Here is an 18,956-nt window from a genome sequence, read left to right as displayed (position 1 = left end):
CGCTGTCTAGTGAAACGAGAGCGTAGCTCAGGAGTAAATGAGTATGGCTGTGGGGCGAGAGTACGTGTCTCCGGCATTCGGAGAAATCCGACTGGTGATTGATAGATGATAAATCAAATGCTAACGTCACCGTTTAGTTAAATCTCCCATATTCCTGACACGGGCTTTATAGGTGTAAGCTTGGTACTAGAGTATTTCGGTGAAAAACAAAGGTAAGGAATATGGTGGTAACATTTTGGAATCATTTGACTGGTCCGACCAGCAAGGCGCGAGCTACCTGATAAGAGATTGAATCCGGACCGCGACGCCAGTTTAGTTCGACACTCCTGCTGTAAACATTTAATCAACATTTTACCTGCTGCATTCGCGGACCAATTCCTACCCTTACATCGGGTTACAATACGGCGTCTATCAAGAGGATTTGTCCTCTTTTTTTTACTTTTTTTGAAAGTGTCCTCGGAGGACGCCCAAATGTCCTCTTTTATGAAAATTTTGTTTAAATAACGGGTAAAATTCGAATGGGATACAGTCAATTATATATATCATAGGATCAGCACTGACGTAAAGAAACGCTCCGGCGACTATTTCGGGAGCTGAGCCGGAAAGTTGACCTTTTATTTTTTTTTAGTCAACCACAGCGGAGAATGTAAGAAAAGTGTCAATTTCCGGAGCCGAGTTGGATTTTTTTTAGTCAACCAATCACAAAGTCGGGAGAATTTACCATTTTTCATATTTCCAAAATATGGTAACCCTACCCTTACAGGTCAAGGAAAGGCTGGTAATGTGTACACACACTTAGCCAAAGCGAATTTAGAAAGTATCGACACCCTCCATCAACAGCGCAACTTGTCTCCGGAGGCGGAGCCCTACACAACAAACGGCGGGCTAAGTCAATCGATATAATAATAATCTGACATATCCAATAGATACAGCTACCTAGACGGAAAGATCTCTATAAGTTGAATGACAATGCGCGAAAATTCGTGGGGCCCTAATGCATTCTGTGGACCCAGTTCTACCCTTACAAGTCAGGGAAAGGCTGGTAATTTGTGTGCTCACTTCTACCGAAGCGACTATAGAAAGTATTATTAGCGCAACGTTTCTGCGCGACGCAATTGCACTCCGAAACACAAGTTCATTGCCCATTGCCGCAACGCCAGCTGAGCACTCGCTCTAGCCGCGCAGCCACTCATTTGCTCCTGCGCTCCGCTCTCGTTTCGCCAGACAGCATTATTGCGTCACTATGCCACTCTCCATAACGATGAAAAATTCGAGGCTGATTCTGGGGGTTCCAGGGCTATGAACGAAATACATTTATATTTTCGTAATCAGTACAGCGGCAGCTTTCGGTGGATACCCGTTTTATCAAATTTGATGTTAGGCAGCCTTCAGGATTACCGGACAACGACCTAACATCGACCTCTCCATCCGCCACATGCCACCTCATTTTGTCGCTTGCGTCTTATATTCTCTGCATTACTTTTCATTCAGTGTGCAGTGCATGCCTCTTCTTTACTTCACCTAGGCTACGGTGGGTGTCTGATCTTGAAGGCTACTCCAAGTTGTTTCGACACCTTCCTATCTTTTCATTGTATCGCAGTCTTGTGATGTTTTGAAACGATGAAAGTATTAATAAACCTGATTGAAGATTGATGCCCGGCAAACCAGTTAAAAATTGCCGTCAAATTGCCTTCAGCCAAATGAAAAGTGTGACGTAGACCAATTTCACTGAGTCGTGAGATTTGCTTGTGTCTACACTATACAGGACACTATTCTGTAATCTTGAGATTATCACAGATAATTTTTCAAGTATTTTCGGTACCACTGTTTCATCGGTACCGCGACTCCCATATGTAGCAAACATACATGTCAAACCTAGTCGAAAATCTGTTTTTGAGCTGATATGGGTAATGATGGGATAAACCTTTTCGCTATGGTTACTTGATTTCATATATTTCAGTCGGTGGCTCTATATTTCACCAAAATTCTCAAAAAAGAGGACATTTGGGCGTCCTCCGAGTACACTGTAAAAAAAGTAATAAAAAGAGGACAAATCCTCTTAAAAGAAGACGTATGGTATTAATACTTTTCGCTATATGTGTATCTGTATATAGCGCATAGATTAGGGTTACCATATTTCTGTGACTCAAATTCCGGGCATTCTTTAGCGCCCACTAGTGGATTTCGAAATGAGGTATGAGTACATTGTCCGTCAATACGACATCACACTAGCAAAGTTTTGCTTATCGACCTGAGGTGGTCACGATCCGGTTCCATGACCGAAACTACATTTTTCAGCCCCATCTCGCCCAAATAAACAATGATTTTGGGCCCACCAAAACTACGTAATCGATGCAACTTCTGGAGGGGGCTTCCTCTATGCATCTGGTTTTCATATACATCCGGTCGTTAAATTTTTTTAATTAATTCTGTCAATAATATTGGCTTTTCCATATATTACTATACAGATTATTCCGATCTCCGCCCGCATGATCAGAGTTAGCGGTAGAGCTGATGGTGGATATGACTTCGAAAATACAGGGAGCTTAATTGTACATCGTTAAGTCACGTTCATGTCACACCGACAATATTATTCATATGCCCAGTGTCGGTGCGAAACACGGAGCTTTATAAACACCCCATATCCGGTGGTGAATAATTTCATGTTGCATAAATCTTCCCAAAAATAATGTCATTATGTTGATTTACGAAAAAATTATGAGCCTATGTCAAGCCTTCAAAATTCCGCACATTCAGGCATATTTTAGAAATTTCTCCCGGACGCAGTTTAAACAGTGAAATTCCAGACGTATGGCGACCCTAGTGTAGATGGGTATGGTAGTGCACTGTTTCATAGCCTTATGATCAACCGACTCGTCTTTGCACTGCTAATCTTATCATTGCAACGTTGAAATGCGTCACATTTATATTATATCTACAAAATTCACGATAAACACATGGATATTCCCGTGGTCGGTAAATCGTCCAGACTATTTATAGCTTAATGGTCGCTAGATTGCGACGTAGGCCTTCGTCATGTGTTACATATCGTGACATGTCGCTATTAAAAGTCTGCATATCTGACAATTACAATCTCAATGAATCAACTACGCCAACCCCCCTGGCCATGTTCCCTCTAACTTTTGACGAGTCTGCTCACACTCACCAACAAACTGCGCAGACCCTTGGACAACAGTGCGTAACGACTAAAAAAAGGGTCATCGCTTCGGATTTTCTGTGCGCAGAGGCCGTGTCAGCACCGCGCATTTGCACGGCGCAAATGAAACATTGCCCCCTGGCCTATTCGATTCTCTTCCGTGTTGGCATTGCTCGGAATACCAAAACCGTACAAAGGATTTATGCTGCTGTTTCCATCGCTCGAACCCCGAAATTTGATAATCGGGCAGCTCCTGAAAATGCATGCGTAACGCTGTTATCCGTCGCTTATTTCCGTCATCTCCCGAGGCTGCGCCAGACATGTCAAACCAGTCCCATTGGATGCAGGCTTCTCCAACTTCCGTTGATGTGATTCTAGTGTTTTTTTATTTCATGCTTCACTTCATTTGTTACGAACACTGTTTAGTGCGAAACCAATGATATATATACAATGATTGGAAACTCCAGTGAGCTCTGCGTTTGAGCGCGTCGCGAGTCATGCTTCACTACAGGAATGAAATCGATGTAAACAAACGGTTCGCCAGCAATCTTTCTTCAGGAACTGGCGTTAATGTAGTGAAAAGTTTTTTATCGAGACCTATTTTGCACGTGAAATGTGTGCATACTGTACAGGTTTTGGCCAATACCAGTAGCATGGCTTAATATTCAGACGAAACTGATGTACCAGTGTGCCTACGTGATGAACACTATGATCGGAGGTGGTCTCGCAGTATCAAATAAAGGTGGATACTTCATAGTACGAGCTAGAGTTGGGATCAGGTCACTATCTTCAAGTCATTGCAAATTTTTAATCAAGTCACGAAGTCATTTCTAATTTTTTCAAGTCAATTCAGGCAGGTTCTAAAACTGACTCTGAAGTCAGGCCTTCTGAAGTTGTGAAAGTAGGCAAAACCTACTTGAGGATATCGCAAAAAGCATCACGTTTTTGAAGTAATAATAGTCATTATTCCTTTGTTACGGAGATTCATCTTGTGATCCGAATGCTCATATATACAATTGAATAAAAATATTTTTGTTTGATACATATCAGGAGTAATCGTCAGCAGCTTGTAGATACAGTATACAATTGACTAACAGATGTATACAAAGTAAAGTCTAACTCATTTCTTCATACTACTCGAGTACTTTTCAGACCGTTCATTTTCTGCTTCAACAAGTAGATTTCAATATCCAATTGACTAAGAAACGTCTGCAAAACCTGGTCTTAACCTACTTTTTCAAACTACGATACAATTTACCATGATATGATGGTATATCTTATAAGTGTATGTGTGCGCAAGAGCGACCCACAATAGGTAGAAAGTTCCTGCCACTGTCCATGTCAGGTTTGATAGACTTGTGCACAGCCAATGATCTATAAATGATTGTTCACAGCATATACTTTGTATAGTCATTAAATTGTGATGTTGTCCATGTCCAGTCCAGTTTGTCAATTCTTACAGTCATAGTTGACTTGCAAGATGGTGACTTCGAAGAATGGGACGGGATAGAGACTATCCAACAATCCCCTTCACTCAACAAATCTCCATCTCCACATCACCATCTATGCCCTCAACGGTCGGGGTGATCATGGAAGAAGTTGATCGAATCCGAGCATCATAACAATGTGTCATCGCATGGGTATTACAGAAGCAGGATTTTGAACAGCTTAAATACCTCACCTCTTCATGGACTCCTAAATGCTCTGAAACTAGTCGTGTCTAAATTTCAATGAGGATACCAACACCATAATATCATTGAAAATTTTATACAGGGTATGGATATTTCATTTACTATAACACTTAAAAACTGCATAAACAACTTTTGTTATCATGTCAGACTTGTTGTCATCTAAATTCAGAATAACAAGAACCAAAATCCTAGTCAACGGAAAGCATTTAAGTCAAGTGAATATGTAGCAAAAAGGGATTTTCTTGTTTATGCAAATTACAATATCAGATATACCTATGTTTAAGCCAGGGCCGGCCAACCCGTGGCCCGCGAGAAGGTTTTGAGTGGCCCGCGAGGTAATTTCCGAAATTTCTAATATAATGGAGTGCACAGATTTTAAGCTTGCAAGGCCAACCAAAATTTGATTAGTCTGGCCGCAATACTTGAGATATGATGACTAGAATATCAGTTCCGACGCATTGACAGATCCATCAGTCATTCACATATTGGTATATCTTCGTACACTACAATAAAGCAGAATAATTTGCGATAGATTTATCAAAGGTAAAAATTTCTACAAGCTTAGCGCAATATGTTGCCACTCGATTTCTTGTTTTTAATATTGTTGCCCTTTTGTGAAAATGGAAGAACACCTAATGTATCAGCTTGAGTCTAACTATATTCGCGATTACGAGACAAAGTGTCGTTCAACATATACGACCTTGCGTTTGCGCTCGCAGTAAGACCGTCGACCATGTAACCTAGGCAGGACATGATTGGCGCATGTTGGTCACAGCTTTCGATATCGATATGTCCATGCGCCGAATAGCCCAGTCCTTGCAAACTTGGCCCAGCGATATACAGCAGGCCCGCAATACAGTCAAGTGACAATATTATTGATCTACGAACTTCAAAAAATTTTCGCGCTTAGCGCGGTTAGTGGCCTGCACAAAAGTTCGTCAATCAAATGTGGCCCTTAGGCCAAAAAGGTTGGCCAGCCCTGGTTTAAGCCATTCGATAAATGTACTGTCTGCATCTATTTTTGTTGTAATTTGTGAAACTGTGCTGTGCTATTATGAACAATCGAATAACTGTGCCTAGTAGTTGATAACGTCAATGTTTCTTGTCACGTAACAAAAATATATATTCTCAAATGTTATTTTTTCGAGCTTTCTTATCCTCTCTTAATGACAATAACAGGACAGCAGTTGGATGGTAGAGCAGCGATCTCACATGACGTTGAACATCGGAGGGCATTCAAGCATCAAGTACCATGGCATTTGAACACTAGTATGTTTCAAGCCTCTTTAGAAATCAATTATTCTTTGAAAATTACCATATCGCAGGTGCGGCCAGATTTCCTGATCAGGATAAAAATGATTCCAATAACGGATCAAGACTCAATCTCTTGGTGATAATGAGGTAGTCTGCTCGATGGTTGGCAAAAATGTCCGTATCAAATTTATCATTGTTGTTGTTTTCTTGTCTCTTGATAAGCTTCCCTGCTCACGAATTTCGTTGCTGTTTGTGCGGCATAAGAATATCTCCAGTTTTGCAGTAGCGGCATATCTTTTTCCAGCTAGTACAAGTTGTATGGTTATGGCTCATACCGTCACGCATGACTTTAGTTCATGCTGACAAAGACTTCTGTATCAACTCACTGGAGTTGAAGGTAGTGGCAAGTGCAAGTTTCGGTTAAGTCTTTCGTTGCTTTATTTACAGCTTAATCATTTATTGGAGTATAAAACTCACTAATAAATGCATAATTGTACACAAGTGAAGCAATATTATCTGGAATGCAATATGGCTTTAAATGGCAGTTGTAGCTGAACTTGGTTGTCATATTCACAAGGCACACGAAATTATCCACAGGTTGCATTGTAGTGTCCATCTCTTCACCTCTCGTACTCGAATAATATGAATTTTCTTTCAGCAAGACTATTTTTCTCTGCATCAATCGATCCAATGAGTATCAATCCAATCCGGCACCATTCGTCAAAGTATTATTCATTTTGACTACAATCTTTGGAAATATCTCAATGTCTGAAGTAAAGTGGAACATGACATGGTTGCTTCTCATGGACGGCCTGGCGTGCCGAAATCCCACAAGATAATGATTTGCACTTTTATTAAGATCCCTGAATCCTTTTCAATTTCCTCGCGGCTTTGGGTTGCTTTGCGGCTGTTTCAATACACGAACAATCTTTTCTTGAAAGTTAGAATGGACTATAATTTATAAAAACATGTTAACGATCCTGTAAAAAATTTATGCATTAGAGATTTACAGAATGGGAATTTGTTTGTCACAGTTTTGCCAGTCAACTCCAATTGAAATCAAGTTATTTATTCAATCCGTCAAGTATTTTCCGTACTGCCGCACATGCAATATATATGAGCAATGTGCATATTCAAGAGAGATTTTGCATTGGATGATTGTGGAGTTACATTGCTGGAAAAATAACCTGGGTAGCAGCACATACAATGCAAGTTGATGCTCATGCTCAGGTCATAAAGCGTGATGCAAATGGCGAAAAGTTATGAAGGTTATACATAAAAAACCATAGACGTACACACTATACAATGACGAAGGTTACAAAATCATTTCCTAACCTTTCAATGAATAAGACACCATAGAATGTTGCTCGCAAATGCATAAATCATCTATTTTGTACAATCCTTCCAGCTATCAATCTTAACGAGTACTCCATCTTAATTTTCAAGGTTTACAGGCAATTCATGGGGAACACCTCACAACGGGTAGTTCATATCACAGAAGTGCCAAAACGTTTACCAGGTATATTTTGAATAAATGGGCATTGGTAGATGTTTTCGGACACCCCGGTGTGAAAGATTCAACTATTGAGAGAAGTACGACATATCACGCCATGTCGATGTGAACAATACTAACTATGGAGTGATTATCCTAAATGTCATTCTAGTGCAGTGGTTCCCAACCTTTTTCGACTCATCGCCCCCTTTTTAAGCTCAACGCCGATCATCGCCCCCCAAATTTTGTGAACCGAAAAACCGGTAAACAAACAGTAATCACCGGCGGGTTGACTAAAAGAAAAAAGGGTCAACTTTTCCGTTCCATGTCGAATTTTCCACTTTTGCAACTGAATTTTCGTGGGATGACTAAAAATAAAAAAAAGGTTATTTCTCTGACTTGACTCCAACATAGCCGTTTTAACTCATCATTGCCCCCCTATCGCCCCCTTCGCTATTTTCGCCCCCCCCCCCATCGCCTCCTTTGTCCATTTTCGCCCCCCTAGACCGCCAAATCGCCCACGTTGGGAACCACTGTTCTAGTGCATTGTTTTGCCGATGGTATATTCTTTGGAACAATGCCGATTCTCATCATTGATGTGGATTCAACGGCCTGATCAAGTAAAAAGTTAAATATGTTAGCATTTTAGCAATCAGTACAATGATAGTTTTCGGTTAGTTCCGATTTTATATTATGAAGTTACAATCGCTATATTGGTACAATAGTTGCCAGTTAATTCGGCCCTTGGTGAATTCGGCCTCACAATATTACAATATATACTATCTAAAACAACTTAGTTGCTCACACAATTATCGTAATCAACCCTTCTCTTTTAAAAAATCAGGTGACGTAAATGCTGCCAGAAAAATTTCAAATCCTCTTTCAACAATCCTTCCAGGTTCTGCACATCTATATTGACGCTCACCCACAGTATCTATAAATTCTTTAGGCTGTGTCGTACATGCATGGTTGCAACTGATGCTAAAATGCCTCGCAGCTAGTCTGTACTTTGATAAATGTGCATTGTTAAAAGTTGTATTACATCCTATTATGCAGCACTGCCTCACTATGCTCAAGAAACCAACAAAAACTAAACCGATTGGGGAAAATCAGTGAATTAGTATGCCAGCAAGGCCGATCGCAGCACCCCACCACAGTCGACATACGCAATCCCGTTTCTGTACTCAAGCATATCCCGCGACGGACTGATTTCGCCGGGAAACTATCTTATAGCGTTAAGGGGCGTGGCAGTTTCCAATCATTGTATATATATCATTGTGCGAAACGGACCAAGCACGGTGTACAGACATTTGCAATTGCTGTCGAGAATGAACTCTTGATTTGACGTGAACTGAAATTATTGCTGTTGTATAATAAATCTTTTAATTCAATTTCCAAGTTTTTAGTGAAATTACCAATTCAGAAAACAAACTGTAGCTGTAATCCTAATTTAATCTGGAAAAGCTGAACATCTTCTAATCGTCCAATCCCTGTATCACACAAGATATCTCCACCGGCCAACTGAATTCCTCAGCATGTCGTACAGAGTCTGCTAGTCTAGAACGTCTGCTGGCCTGTTAACTATTAGAAGCGTCGAAGTAAGACAGAATCTTCAAGCCAAAATCGCCCCTACAACCTTATTCACAATATCCCAGCAAGATGCCGGTTGCAATGACCATAAATATATATTTGAAATAATCTATACCCTACTGCACAAAAAATGAAAGGTAAATCTTGTACTTCTGTATGGCATTCACCATGATTCAAGGAAATATTAAAAAGCAGGCCTGACTATCTTTGGTGGTCTTGCTCCAAATTCTTGTGTCCGCCAGACCCCTGCAGTATCGCAACAAGAGTGGAATTACCCCACGAGTAACCTTAGGGCTATAACACTGGGCAACAATTTGGAACTAAAAATTTGTTGACTTTGATTTTGCACTTGATTTAGGCTAATTTTGGCGTGCTGATTCCAAAAAATGCCGCTGGTTTTCTTCCATCACATCAAGTTTTTGCTCTACGACATGTGCCCAAAATATGCAAATTTACACCAATTTCGCCATATTAGTTTTCCATACCACATAAAAATCCACACTTTTACCACGTAATAAGTTATATAGCCAAAGTCTCGATTGAATTATCAAGAAAAAAGGTACTGGTATCGATCTCGGCCGATGCTTTCACCCATTTTTGATTAGAGGATGCAATCATCCGAGGATATTTGGCACACCTATTTGAAGAGCTTCTTGGAGGCACAGAATTTCAATATACAATTGAATAGTATATTCATATTGAAATGAACCCGAATATTTTCGGCTGACACTCGTCAGGGGTAATCGTCAGCAACTAGTAGAGAATTGGAAAGAACATTGTATACCAACAATCGTATCACATGACGTCATATTTTGTGATACGATTGTTGATATACAATGTTCTTTCGAATTCTCTACTAGTTAAAACATTGTATATCAACAATCGTATCACATGACGTCATATTTTGTGATACGATTGTTGATATACAATGTTCTTTCCAATTCTCTATTAGTTGCTGACGATCACCCCTGACGAGTGTCAGCCGAAAATATTCGGGTCCATTTCAATATGAATATACTATTCAACACATATTTGATGAAAACTGCAGGATATGGCAAGAAAAATAAACATTACATTTACCACCAGCTATAGGTCCAATGCCCCATTCAGCTTATCCAGTGTAACTTGAAACTTCTATATGCTCGATAATTTGGATCAAGATGAAGATCTTAGGGATAGCAGGCGTAATGATGAAGATTTTGAAATCGAAGAGGATTCAGAACGTAGAGTAGTCCATCAACATGAGTTATTGATCTGACATAAGCTTTGGGACTTGGAATAGAAATCGTCGGAACTTTTAACATCCTTACGAAGTGAGAAAAGATTACTTGGCAAGGTAGAGAAGGTATCTCACTTTCGATCAGGAGAAACAGCCTTTCCTTCGTAGGCCTACTTTCGGTAGCTTTGTGTATTGCCGTGTTACTGGCATTGGCATGATACTGTTGCTATGGATTACTGGAGGAGTTAGGAATCCCGATTTACATTACTCAAGTGAATGGCAAATGCCTATAGGTAGCTCAAAAAGGACCCTAAAGTGTGGCATCCTCCAAAATGGCAACGTCTTAGGTGCATTAACAATTGCACACTCAGTTAGTATTCGTGAATAATACAGAATTGTTGCAATATAACGAGCACGATTGGATATGTGTCAGCTTTGAAATATTGTGTTTTCTTCATGGCCAGACAACAAGGATGCATAATGCACCTGTAACCCTGATACACATGTGTCACTGCCATATGTTTATGTCAGACAGCAGACATTCAAAAAAGCTAAAATATCTCAATAATTTCCCTGGAAACCTTGACATAGTCAGAGATGGGCAAGGAGATAATGTCCCCCAACATCGGAAGATGATGGGGGTAAGATACCAGAGTAGATTGGAGCTTACATATGTTAGCTGACTATTGCTCGAGTATCAAGCTAGACAACCTACCAAAATATGGGTTATTAGGTTCAGATTTCGTTAAAATAAAGTTTTTTCCTTGTAGAAATTTGTCAGCTTCTAAATCAAAAAGTTTTCAAGGCCGAACGACTTCATATGGACAGACAGTTCCAACCAGAGATGAAAGATAAGTAGTGTAATTCTAACATTATGTGTGAAAACGCCTAATTTACACACATGCGGGCAGAATTTGGTCAAAATGAAGTTTTTTAACGTCAAAAAATGTCAAAATTTTAATTTTTTATGTCGAAATCTTCAGGTTTTTTAGTCAAAAAATCCTACTAGTCATTAGTCATTTCGTCATACAATCTGATCGATATTTAAAAGGAAACAACCCGGAGATACGTTAATTGGCAATTCGGTGACCCTGTATATCTGTTTAACATAAACTGGATCGACGGGTCATTGTAGCGAAGTAGATACCATCACAAAAAACAGTTTAAGGTCTCAAAAGTAGCAGGAAAGGTTACCCGGTCGCGTCTGCTGGCTCCTTTGCTTCTGTTGAGCTCGGCTTGGAGGGTTTCGAATTTCTGTGTGAACCAAGCTTGCGCTTCCTGAAGTTTTAAATATTCAATCGTACAATCGACGTAGTAGGTTATCTGTGCTTTCTGCTTTAAAGCAGTGGTTCTAAACCGCCAGTCCGCGTCCAATACCAAAGAAATACTTGAATATTAATGCAAAATGTAAAAGGTTGAAGGCTTGTCACTGTTATGACATAATAGTAAGTGGTATCTGAAGAGTAATTAGCGATATTTTACTGGTCGTAACGTTAAACCTACGTGTTTAAACCAGGGTTGTAATGATGACACGTGTCATGAGTCGACTTAAGTCACGACTTTTTGGTTACTTAAGTCACGATTTTTGGGTACTTGAGTCATTTTGACAAATGCGTAAAATGATTCGCCTCGAGTGAATTTTTGTATGGACTCGACTTGTACCCGAGTCATTGTGCATGGCTCGAACCAACTTATATGACTCGAGATTAGGACGGCCAAGACAGACGTTTCATTTTAACTTAGAATAGCAAGAAAGTCACAACCACATGATTGATATTTTGTCTATCAGTCCTGATACTTGAGAAATAGGGCCAGAAACTGTTAAAACTGAGGAAAATTACGATATTATGAATGCGAGCCATTCTATATCACTTGAGCAAAGTTGAAAAAAGTGGGTTGTAACGTATTGAAGAAAACACTGAACAGTGAACACGATGACTTGGACTCGAGTCACAACCCTATGACTCGGTGGTGAATTCAAAATGACTCGACTTGACTCGAGTCAAAACTAAAAAAGTGAGAGAGTCCCCCAACACTATTACCGGTAATCCTGGGGCGAAAACTTATCCTCTTTCATGCGACGTGATCAAATGCGTAAAATAAAACGCAGCAAGCCTACGATCTACATTGAAACTCTCACATTCAAATTCTCTTGCACGTGAACGGTTTCGCGCTGTACGTTCCGCAGCTTGTCGTCTGCCTGCTGTTTCCCTTTCCGCAACCTCTCCATTTCCGCGAGTAATTGCTAAAAATGGCAAAAGATTGAACAACAGGTTCTCCAGAAGCAAGCAACCGGAAAGGTACCTTTTTCTCCAACAAAAGAGAGGCCTTTTTCGATTTCTCTCGGCCGAGCTCCGCCTGTAGCTGGTCGTTGAGATCTTTGGCGTGTTTCTGGGCGGATCCCAACGCGACGATGTCTGTTTTCAGCGAGCTGACCTGGTTGGATTACACAAAAATCGTTGTTAAAATTGCCAAAAATAACAACGGAAATGACATTTTTGTGCAGAGGTCAACTCACAGCGCGGTCACAAAGTGAAAAGAAATAGGCGTGGTAGAAAAAAAATATCAAATTATCTTTAATGTAATGTAGAGCTGGCAAAATTTGTGTATCATTTGAAAATCGCACATTAACTTGGTTCGCTGGTGTCCGCATTATTTATCTCGTATTTTGAATTTAAATTTGTACTCTGTCATCTGTATATCATCTCAAAATAGTATATTGAGCTTAAGCGATCTTTTCTCCTCGATTATTCGAAATTTCATGCCCGTGACGTCATATTTGTTGACAAGATTGTTGATAGGCAATGTTCTCTCCAATTTTCAGTTGCTGACGATTACCCTTGACGAGTGTTTTCGGGTATATTTCAATATGAATAGCCTATTCAATTGTATCTTAAAGTTCTGTGCCTCTAAGAAGCTCTTCAAGTAATGAATGTTCGCATAGGAATAGGACACGTTATACTTTTGTCCTTGATATTTTTGCGGCATATACACAGACTTATGATCAGACATGGGGTGATTACTTCATGAATGTAATCGATAGCGATTACGATTACATTGGAAAAGTACTCACGATTACATTTATTTTGCATCTTAGATGCTATGTTAGAAGACAATATATGGATTGCGCTGAAAAGGCCTAATGAGATAACAAACTCCCTTTAAAAAAGATGCGTTATTTGTTTGTTATGTCATAATGTATCCATTGCCCATTTTCATAGAGGTCAATTTATCGCGCCCAACGATTTGCATTCTTGCCAGGGCCATAACTGCCGCACCCCAAATTTTCCAATAGGGTGGAGAGCGAGCTCGAAGGGGACTCAAAAAGTATTTCGTAAACCAACATAAGTTATAGAGTATTTTCGAGAGATCTAATTAACTTGAAAATCCTCTCTAGATCAATGATTGCCAACCACGGGTCCGAGAGCCGCATGTGGCTCTCAGCTAGCCAACTTGCGGCTCCCCTTGACGTTTGAATATCCAACAAAAATAATAAAAAATCAATCTATAACAAAAAAAATTGATATTCAAAAATTTCACTTGCTTTGCTTGGAATCTGGAGTTTATAATTTAGGGTGAAGACCAATTCCTTTGGCGTCGAGTAGCGATTGTCTACTCAGCAACGATTTCGTTACTCAACTCACGTCAAAAAGTATGCTCACACTCAAATGCGTCTGGATCGGCACTCAAATGTGTCTGGATCGGCACTCAAATTTAAGTCCGCTCATCACCAGACTTCATTAAGTGCAGGTGGTGTTACAACACACTTTACAACGCTATCTGACCAGCAAACCAATGGATTATTCGACTTGATTGTTAAGTTCAACGGCCGCATTGAATGAATGCTTTTTAACCATGATGAAAATGTTTTCAAGTCCTATTGTAGTTAATGTGGCCACTGACCCTATAGTAACTTACAACTTGAGTTGCTAGACATGCAGTCAGATATAAAGACATGACAATTTGTTTATGCATGTCAAGAAAGTTTTTCCTTTAGTCTGCTACGTGTGAGCCACTACAATATCTTTTGATTATATAACAAACTGGAGGTCACGAATTAAGAACTTACACTTAAGTAATTGTAACAAGAAACCAGAGGTCATAATTATGAATTACGTTGCCCCAGCTCTACAGGTAGGTAATTGTGTGGCGAGATAGCGCAGTGGTATAATCCACGGCTGCAACACCAATAGGTTGCGGGTTCGAGTCTGAACGAGGTCGACTTTGGAATTCCTACCTAAGTGTTGGACGTTTATAAAGGCTCCTCCTCGCCGCCTCATCCACGTAAGCGATGTCTTACAAAAAGCTTAGAAGTGGGCCGTGCTACAAGTCGGCAGATACGGAATCGAAAATGTATAAAATCGGCCTTGTGTAAATGTCTGTGGACTGTGGTAGTCTACAAACACCATGATTACCTCAAACAAATAAACTCTACAGGTATATCTGACCATCGCGGACTGAGAGAGGATTGAAAATTAATAGTAAAATATTGCAATTACTAAATTTTTTGACGAAATTCAGTCTTCAACTTGAGATTACCACCCTACGGGGGCCAAAGACCAACATTTGCACTGGGAGACGAATTGCTGTTTTGGTCCTGGTTCCAGCTACAACCCACGCTAACATGATATATAAGCCCATGGCCATGGCGGCAGGTTCCAATGAATTATGAAATAACGATAGGCGCCTGTTTCAAGCAGAGTCATATGAGAATAAGACGAAGCGAACATAAATTCTGCCTTCAACTTAATACAGATATTGTCCTGCAAGCTGCCGTTACAAGAAATGGCAAAACGGCTCGCTTATGATATATATATCACCAGCTGTTGATTTTTACTTCTTTGTAGTGGAAACCGCAATGTTTTATTTGACGAGTAGAAAATTTCAAATCTTTGTCCGGTGTACGTACGTACTGGATAGGCCTACTGCTCGACAAGCAGCAACGGTCAAACTGCGTTTAACCAAGCATAAGCATAACCAAACATCAACACATAAGTTACTATTTTAAACTATAGGCAGAGCGGAGATAAATTATACTGCTGCGAGGTAGTGGCGTGTGGAACGCGTTGAAAACCTGATATACAGCACGGCGGGCGTTCTTACAATCAGACTAATGGACGACGCAGGTACATCGAATATCTATTTACTGTGGATACTTCTTGCACAATGACGCGCAAAGCTAATAGGCTGCTTCTCACGTAATAATGAGCAGTGGCGTTTGAAAATCAGACGTTTGTGCTGTCACCAACCTGGTATAACATCTTTTCCTTGTTCACGAATGTTCAGGTAATGTCATAGTCCTTGTACAAATAAAAAGTAATCGTTCTTTCACAGAGAAATCGATTAGATATGGGAAGTAGTCGATTACGATTACGATAACTTCGGAATTTTTTCGTATGTAATCGATTGCGATTACGATTACTTGAAAATGCTGTAATCGTCGTAATCGATTACGATTACTAATCACGATTACCCCATGTCTGCTTATGATACACATGCACACGATCTGTGCATTTGCCGCTGGACACGGAAGGTGCAGATATAGCCTTGTAAGGCTTTCTAAGTCTTGCACCACCCCTACATGCTATTCCCGTAATGATCGTCGCCAAGCGGGGAAGCCATGGATACCAGTGTTACTTATCAGGTCTTTGGTCTGACCCGGCCGGGCATTAAACCCACGACCTACAGGTCAAGAAGTCAACAATTACGCTATCTTGTCGGTTGACAGTTACCCCCGATAAGAGCTTGAAGATCTTGGGATCATAAATATAAATATGCTATATTAATCAAACAAAGCACCTCTGCGTTGAAGGTGCTGATGGTGGCCGCTTGCTGACGGTTTTTCTGCATGTACAACGTCTTGACTTTCTCCAGCTCCTGAATTTCGCTGTTGATATCCTTGAAACGTGAAAGAAACTCGCGTCAGACAGCCAAAATTCCCTAGCTATTTTCCGATTTCGCACCTTGATCTTTTCGCTGGTCTGCAAATTGAGCTGCTTCTCGCGTTGCAGCCGATCCAGCTGGGCCTTCTGCTGTTTGCATCTCTCCCGCAGCTTCTCAAAGCCGCGTTCCTTTTCGGCCACGCGCCCGCGCAGCTCGGCGTTACCCTTGGAGAGCTGGGAGCATCGCGCTTGGGACATCTCCACGGTTTTCTTCATCTGCAGTGAAATATTGAAGTCGGTTATCACACTGAGTTTGGATCACGTACTGCACGCTAAGGAAATTAGCGATTTTGGTGAATTCGACATTAGAAATAAAATCACTATTCTGATTATTTGAAGAGTCTCTTGGAGGTTCAGAACAAATTATACGATTGAATAATATATTCATATTGAAATAACCCAAAACATTTTCGACTGACGCTCGTCAGAGGTGGTCATCGGCAATTAGTAGAGAATTGAATGTCCTGAATTCTCTACTAGTTGCTGACGATTGTGTCAGCCGAAAATATTCTGATCCATTTCAATAAGAGTCAGGGTTGTAATGACTCAAGTCGCTGTGTTTTGGTGACTCGAACCAAGTCATATGACTCGAGACTAGGACGGCCAGACATTTCATTGTAACTTCGAAGAATGGTTAGTTACCACATTATTGGTATTTCGTCTATCAGTCCTGATACTTGGAAAATAGGGCCACAAACTGTTAAGACTGAGGAAAATTACTATATTGTGAATTCGAGCCGTTGTATATCACTCGAGCAGAGTTGAAAAAAGTGGGTTGAACCAAATTGAACTGAAAACAGAACTGTGAACATAACGACTTGGACTTTACCAACAAGACTTTAACTGGAAACTGAGCAGTCCACACAATGACTTGGACTCGAGTCAAAACACTATGACTCGGACTCGACCCTCTACTAGCTGACTAGGACTCTGATTTGACTCGGTGGTGAATTGAAAATGACTCGACTTGACTCGAGTCGAAACTATAAAAGTGAGATTGACTTGTGACTTGGTTACAATCCTGATATGAGTGTACTATTAAGATGTATACTATTATTATGAAAGCGATGCATCAATATTGTATTAATAAATTCAATAATGAATGTTTCACCGAACATGAGCATGAAGTGTGATACACGGCTCTTGGTGAATTTGGCTTTTGGTGTGAAATTATTGCTGTATTTGTGTTACGATGATTAGAATTAGGGGCCATCAAGCGCCCGATTCACTGGTAACTTGGGTAGTTCCGGGAGTAGTCAGCAAGAAAGTGCTCTTAACCCTACTCGAACGGCCGGCCTCAAGTCCAAATTTCAATGCATTTAGTAAAATGTTCATAAAATCTGAACGACTGGACTTGAACCGACACCCAATATATCGCTGTAATCGTGAAACAGCCGCCTAACCAACTGAGCTACTCTCAAAGCGAGAGAGAAACAGGTGATGCCCCTATACCAAGAAGTGTTCTCAACTTTTTGAAAATAAAAGAGAATTTGATTTTTGAATTTGCGACTACGTCATACATAGACCTGCTCGGGATAGAATCATCGCCTGACTGATTTCACATCGATATCAGGATTCTAAAATGACCTGAGTGAGGTTCTTACGATAATACAATCGAGTGTAACGACTGCTGATATAGCGATGGCTACAGTTGGATATAGCGCGATTGATGCCAGGCGTCTCGCATTCGCCGCACATACACGCGCTGCGAGTTATTCTAGTATCGACGACGTTCAATGATTCATTTCACCGCGCCGGTGTATATATTCGCTTTGTACGAGTTACTAAGTACTAGATAGTGCTTTGTCCAAACACACCTTGCTCTTGTACAACAACTAGAACTGAATATATAGTGGTTGGATTGACAGGTAGTCATACCTGCAGTATAAAATACAGTGTTTCACTGATATTTTACTGTGCATTTAAAAAAAGATTAGGTCATATTATGCAAGCCTTTTATCGATAATGGTGATGTAGACAATCGTTTTGAGACAAGTGCTGTCTATTGAACCAATAGGCATTTTGAAAACCCAGCTATCACGACATGCGCATCGCAGCAATCAGTTTCGAAGTGCACAACCCGACCGCTGACTCTACATACCTATTTTATTCGCTAATTTGACAATGGACATTGGACATTCAACCATATTTTGGTTTTGTTCTCTACCATGGGCCAGATCTGAAACATTTTCACCAGAAGTGAAGCCATTTACGGGCATAAACTTGCTGTCATATCGATTGCGCATTGGGGATCTCGTAGCTCGCTAAGCACCATCATGTCGGTAATGCTGTGTTATTAGTATTAAAAGCAGCAATCGATATGCGTAATCTGCAACAGCGAATCTGCGCTAATCACAACAGCAAATATATTACCGCGTGTTATTGTTTGGGTAATAAAATAGTATCGCATCACACGTGTAATACAACAGCAAGTCGAAATAATAACAAGCCAGCACATATAGCACCAACACATGTAAAAATGTAAGAAACCAATATAGCATTGGCAACTGAAGTTATTGCAAATATATTCCTTGCCCACACTGCAATGAAAATTGGTCGACTGTTTTGACAGAGTTACGCCGAATTTTCTTGCCTCTCTCGTGAATCATGG

The 18,956-nt window shown here is 40.4% G+C and overlaps 2 protein-coding genes across 5 annotated transcripts in view; one reads left to right on the top strand and one right to left on the bottom strand.

The window, feature by feature from the left end:
* Positions 1 to 3,591: 3,591 nt before the first annotated feature.
* LOC145437526 (uncharacterized) lies at positions 3,592 to 8,649 on the top strand. 4 transcript variants are annotated; one of them, XR_013914679.1, is made up of 3 exons: positions 3,592 to 6,117; positions 6,174 to 6,276; positions 6,761 to 8,649. XR_013914679.1 is itself a non-coding variant. In XM_080314790.1 (3 exons), exons 1-3 carry the CDS (start codon positions 6,015 to 6,017, stop codon positions 6,939 to 6,941), a joined length of 360 nt encoding a protein of 119 aa, XP_080170916.1. In that variant the 5' UTR covers positions 3,592 to 6,014; the 3' UTR covers positions 6,942 to 8,649. The 4 variants fall into 4 exon arrangements, 1 of the variants encoding a protein (XP_080170916.1); XM_080314790.1 differs by having other exon boundaries at positions 6,174 to 6,249; XR_013914678.1 differs by having other exon boundaries at positions 3,592 to 6,276.
* Positions 8,650 to 9,260: 611 nt separating this feature from the next.
* LOC145437538 (coiled-coil domain-containing protein 150-like) overlaps positions 9,261 to 18,956 on the bottom strand; it is a 41,695-nt gene continuing 31,999 nt past the window's right edge. Inside the window, exons 18-23 of the mRNA XM_080314802.1 lie at positions 16,367 to 16,561; positions 16,203 to 16,301; positions 12,708 to 12,839; positions 12,544 to 12,648; positions 11,598 to 11,681; positions 9,261 to 9,430 (exon numbers count right to left, since the gene is read on the bottom strand). Coding sequence (XP_080170928.1) covers positions 9,386 to 9,430; positions 11,598 to 11,681; positions 12,544 to 12,648; positions 12,708 to 12,839; positions 16,203 to 16,301; positions 16,367 to 16,561 — 660 coding nt within the window. The 3' untranslated portion in view covers positions 9,261 to 9,385. The remainder of the gene's footprint in view (positions 9,431 to 11,597; positions 11,682 to 12,543; positions 12,649 to 12,707; positions 12,840 to 16,202; positions 16,302 to 16,366; positions 16,562 to 18,956) is intronic.

Source organism: Botryllus schlosseri, chromosome 4 (genome assembly GCF_051294905.1).
Source record: "Botryllus schlosseri isolate E-star chromosome 4, Bs_hap1, whole genome shotgun sequence".
In the NCBI taxonomy this organism is placed as follows: domain Eukaryota; kingdom Metazoa; phylum Chordata; class Ascidiacea; order Stolidobranchia; family Styelidae; genus Botryllus; species Botryllus schlosseri.
Note: the sequence above shows the minus strand (reverse complement) of the source record. Positions and strands in the feature narration are given on the sequence as shown.

Coding starts and splice junctions, on each gene's coding strand:
- LOC145437526 (XM_080314790.1), top strand. CDS start 6,015: ATGACAATAACAGGACAGCAGTTGGATGGTAGAGCAGCGATCTCACAT. Junction 6,118..6,173: donor ACCATGGCATTTGAACACTA/GTATGTTTCAAG, acceptor ACCATATCGCAG/GTGCGGCCAGATTTCCTGAT. Junction 6,250..6,760: donor AATCTCTTGGTGATAATGAG/GTAGTCTGCTCG, acceptor ATTTTCTTTCAG/CAAGACTATTTTTCTCTGCA.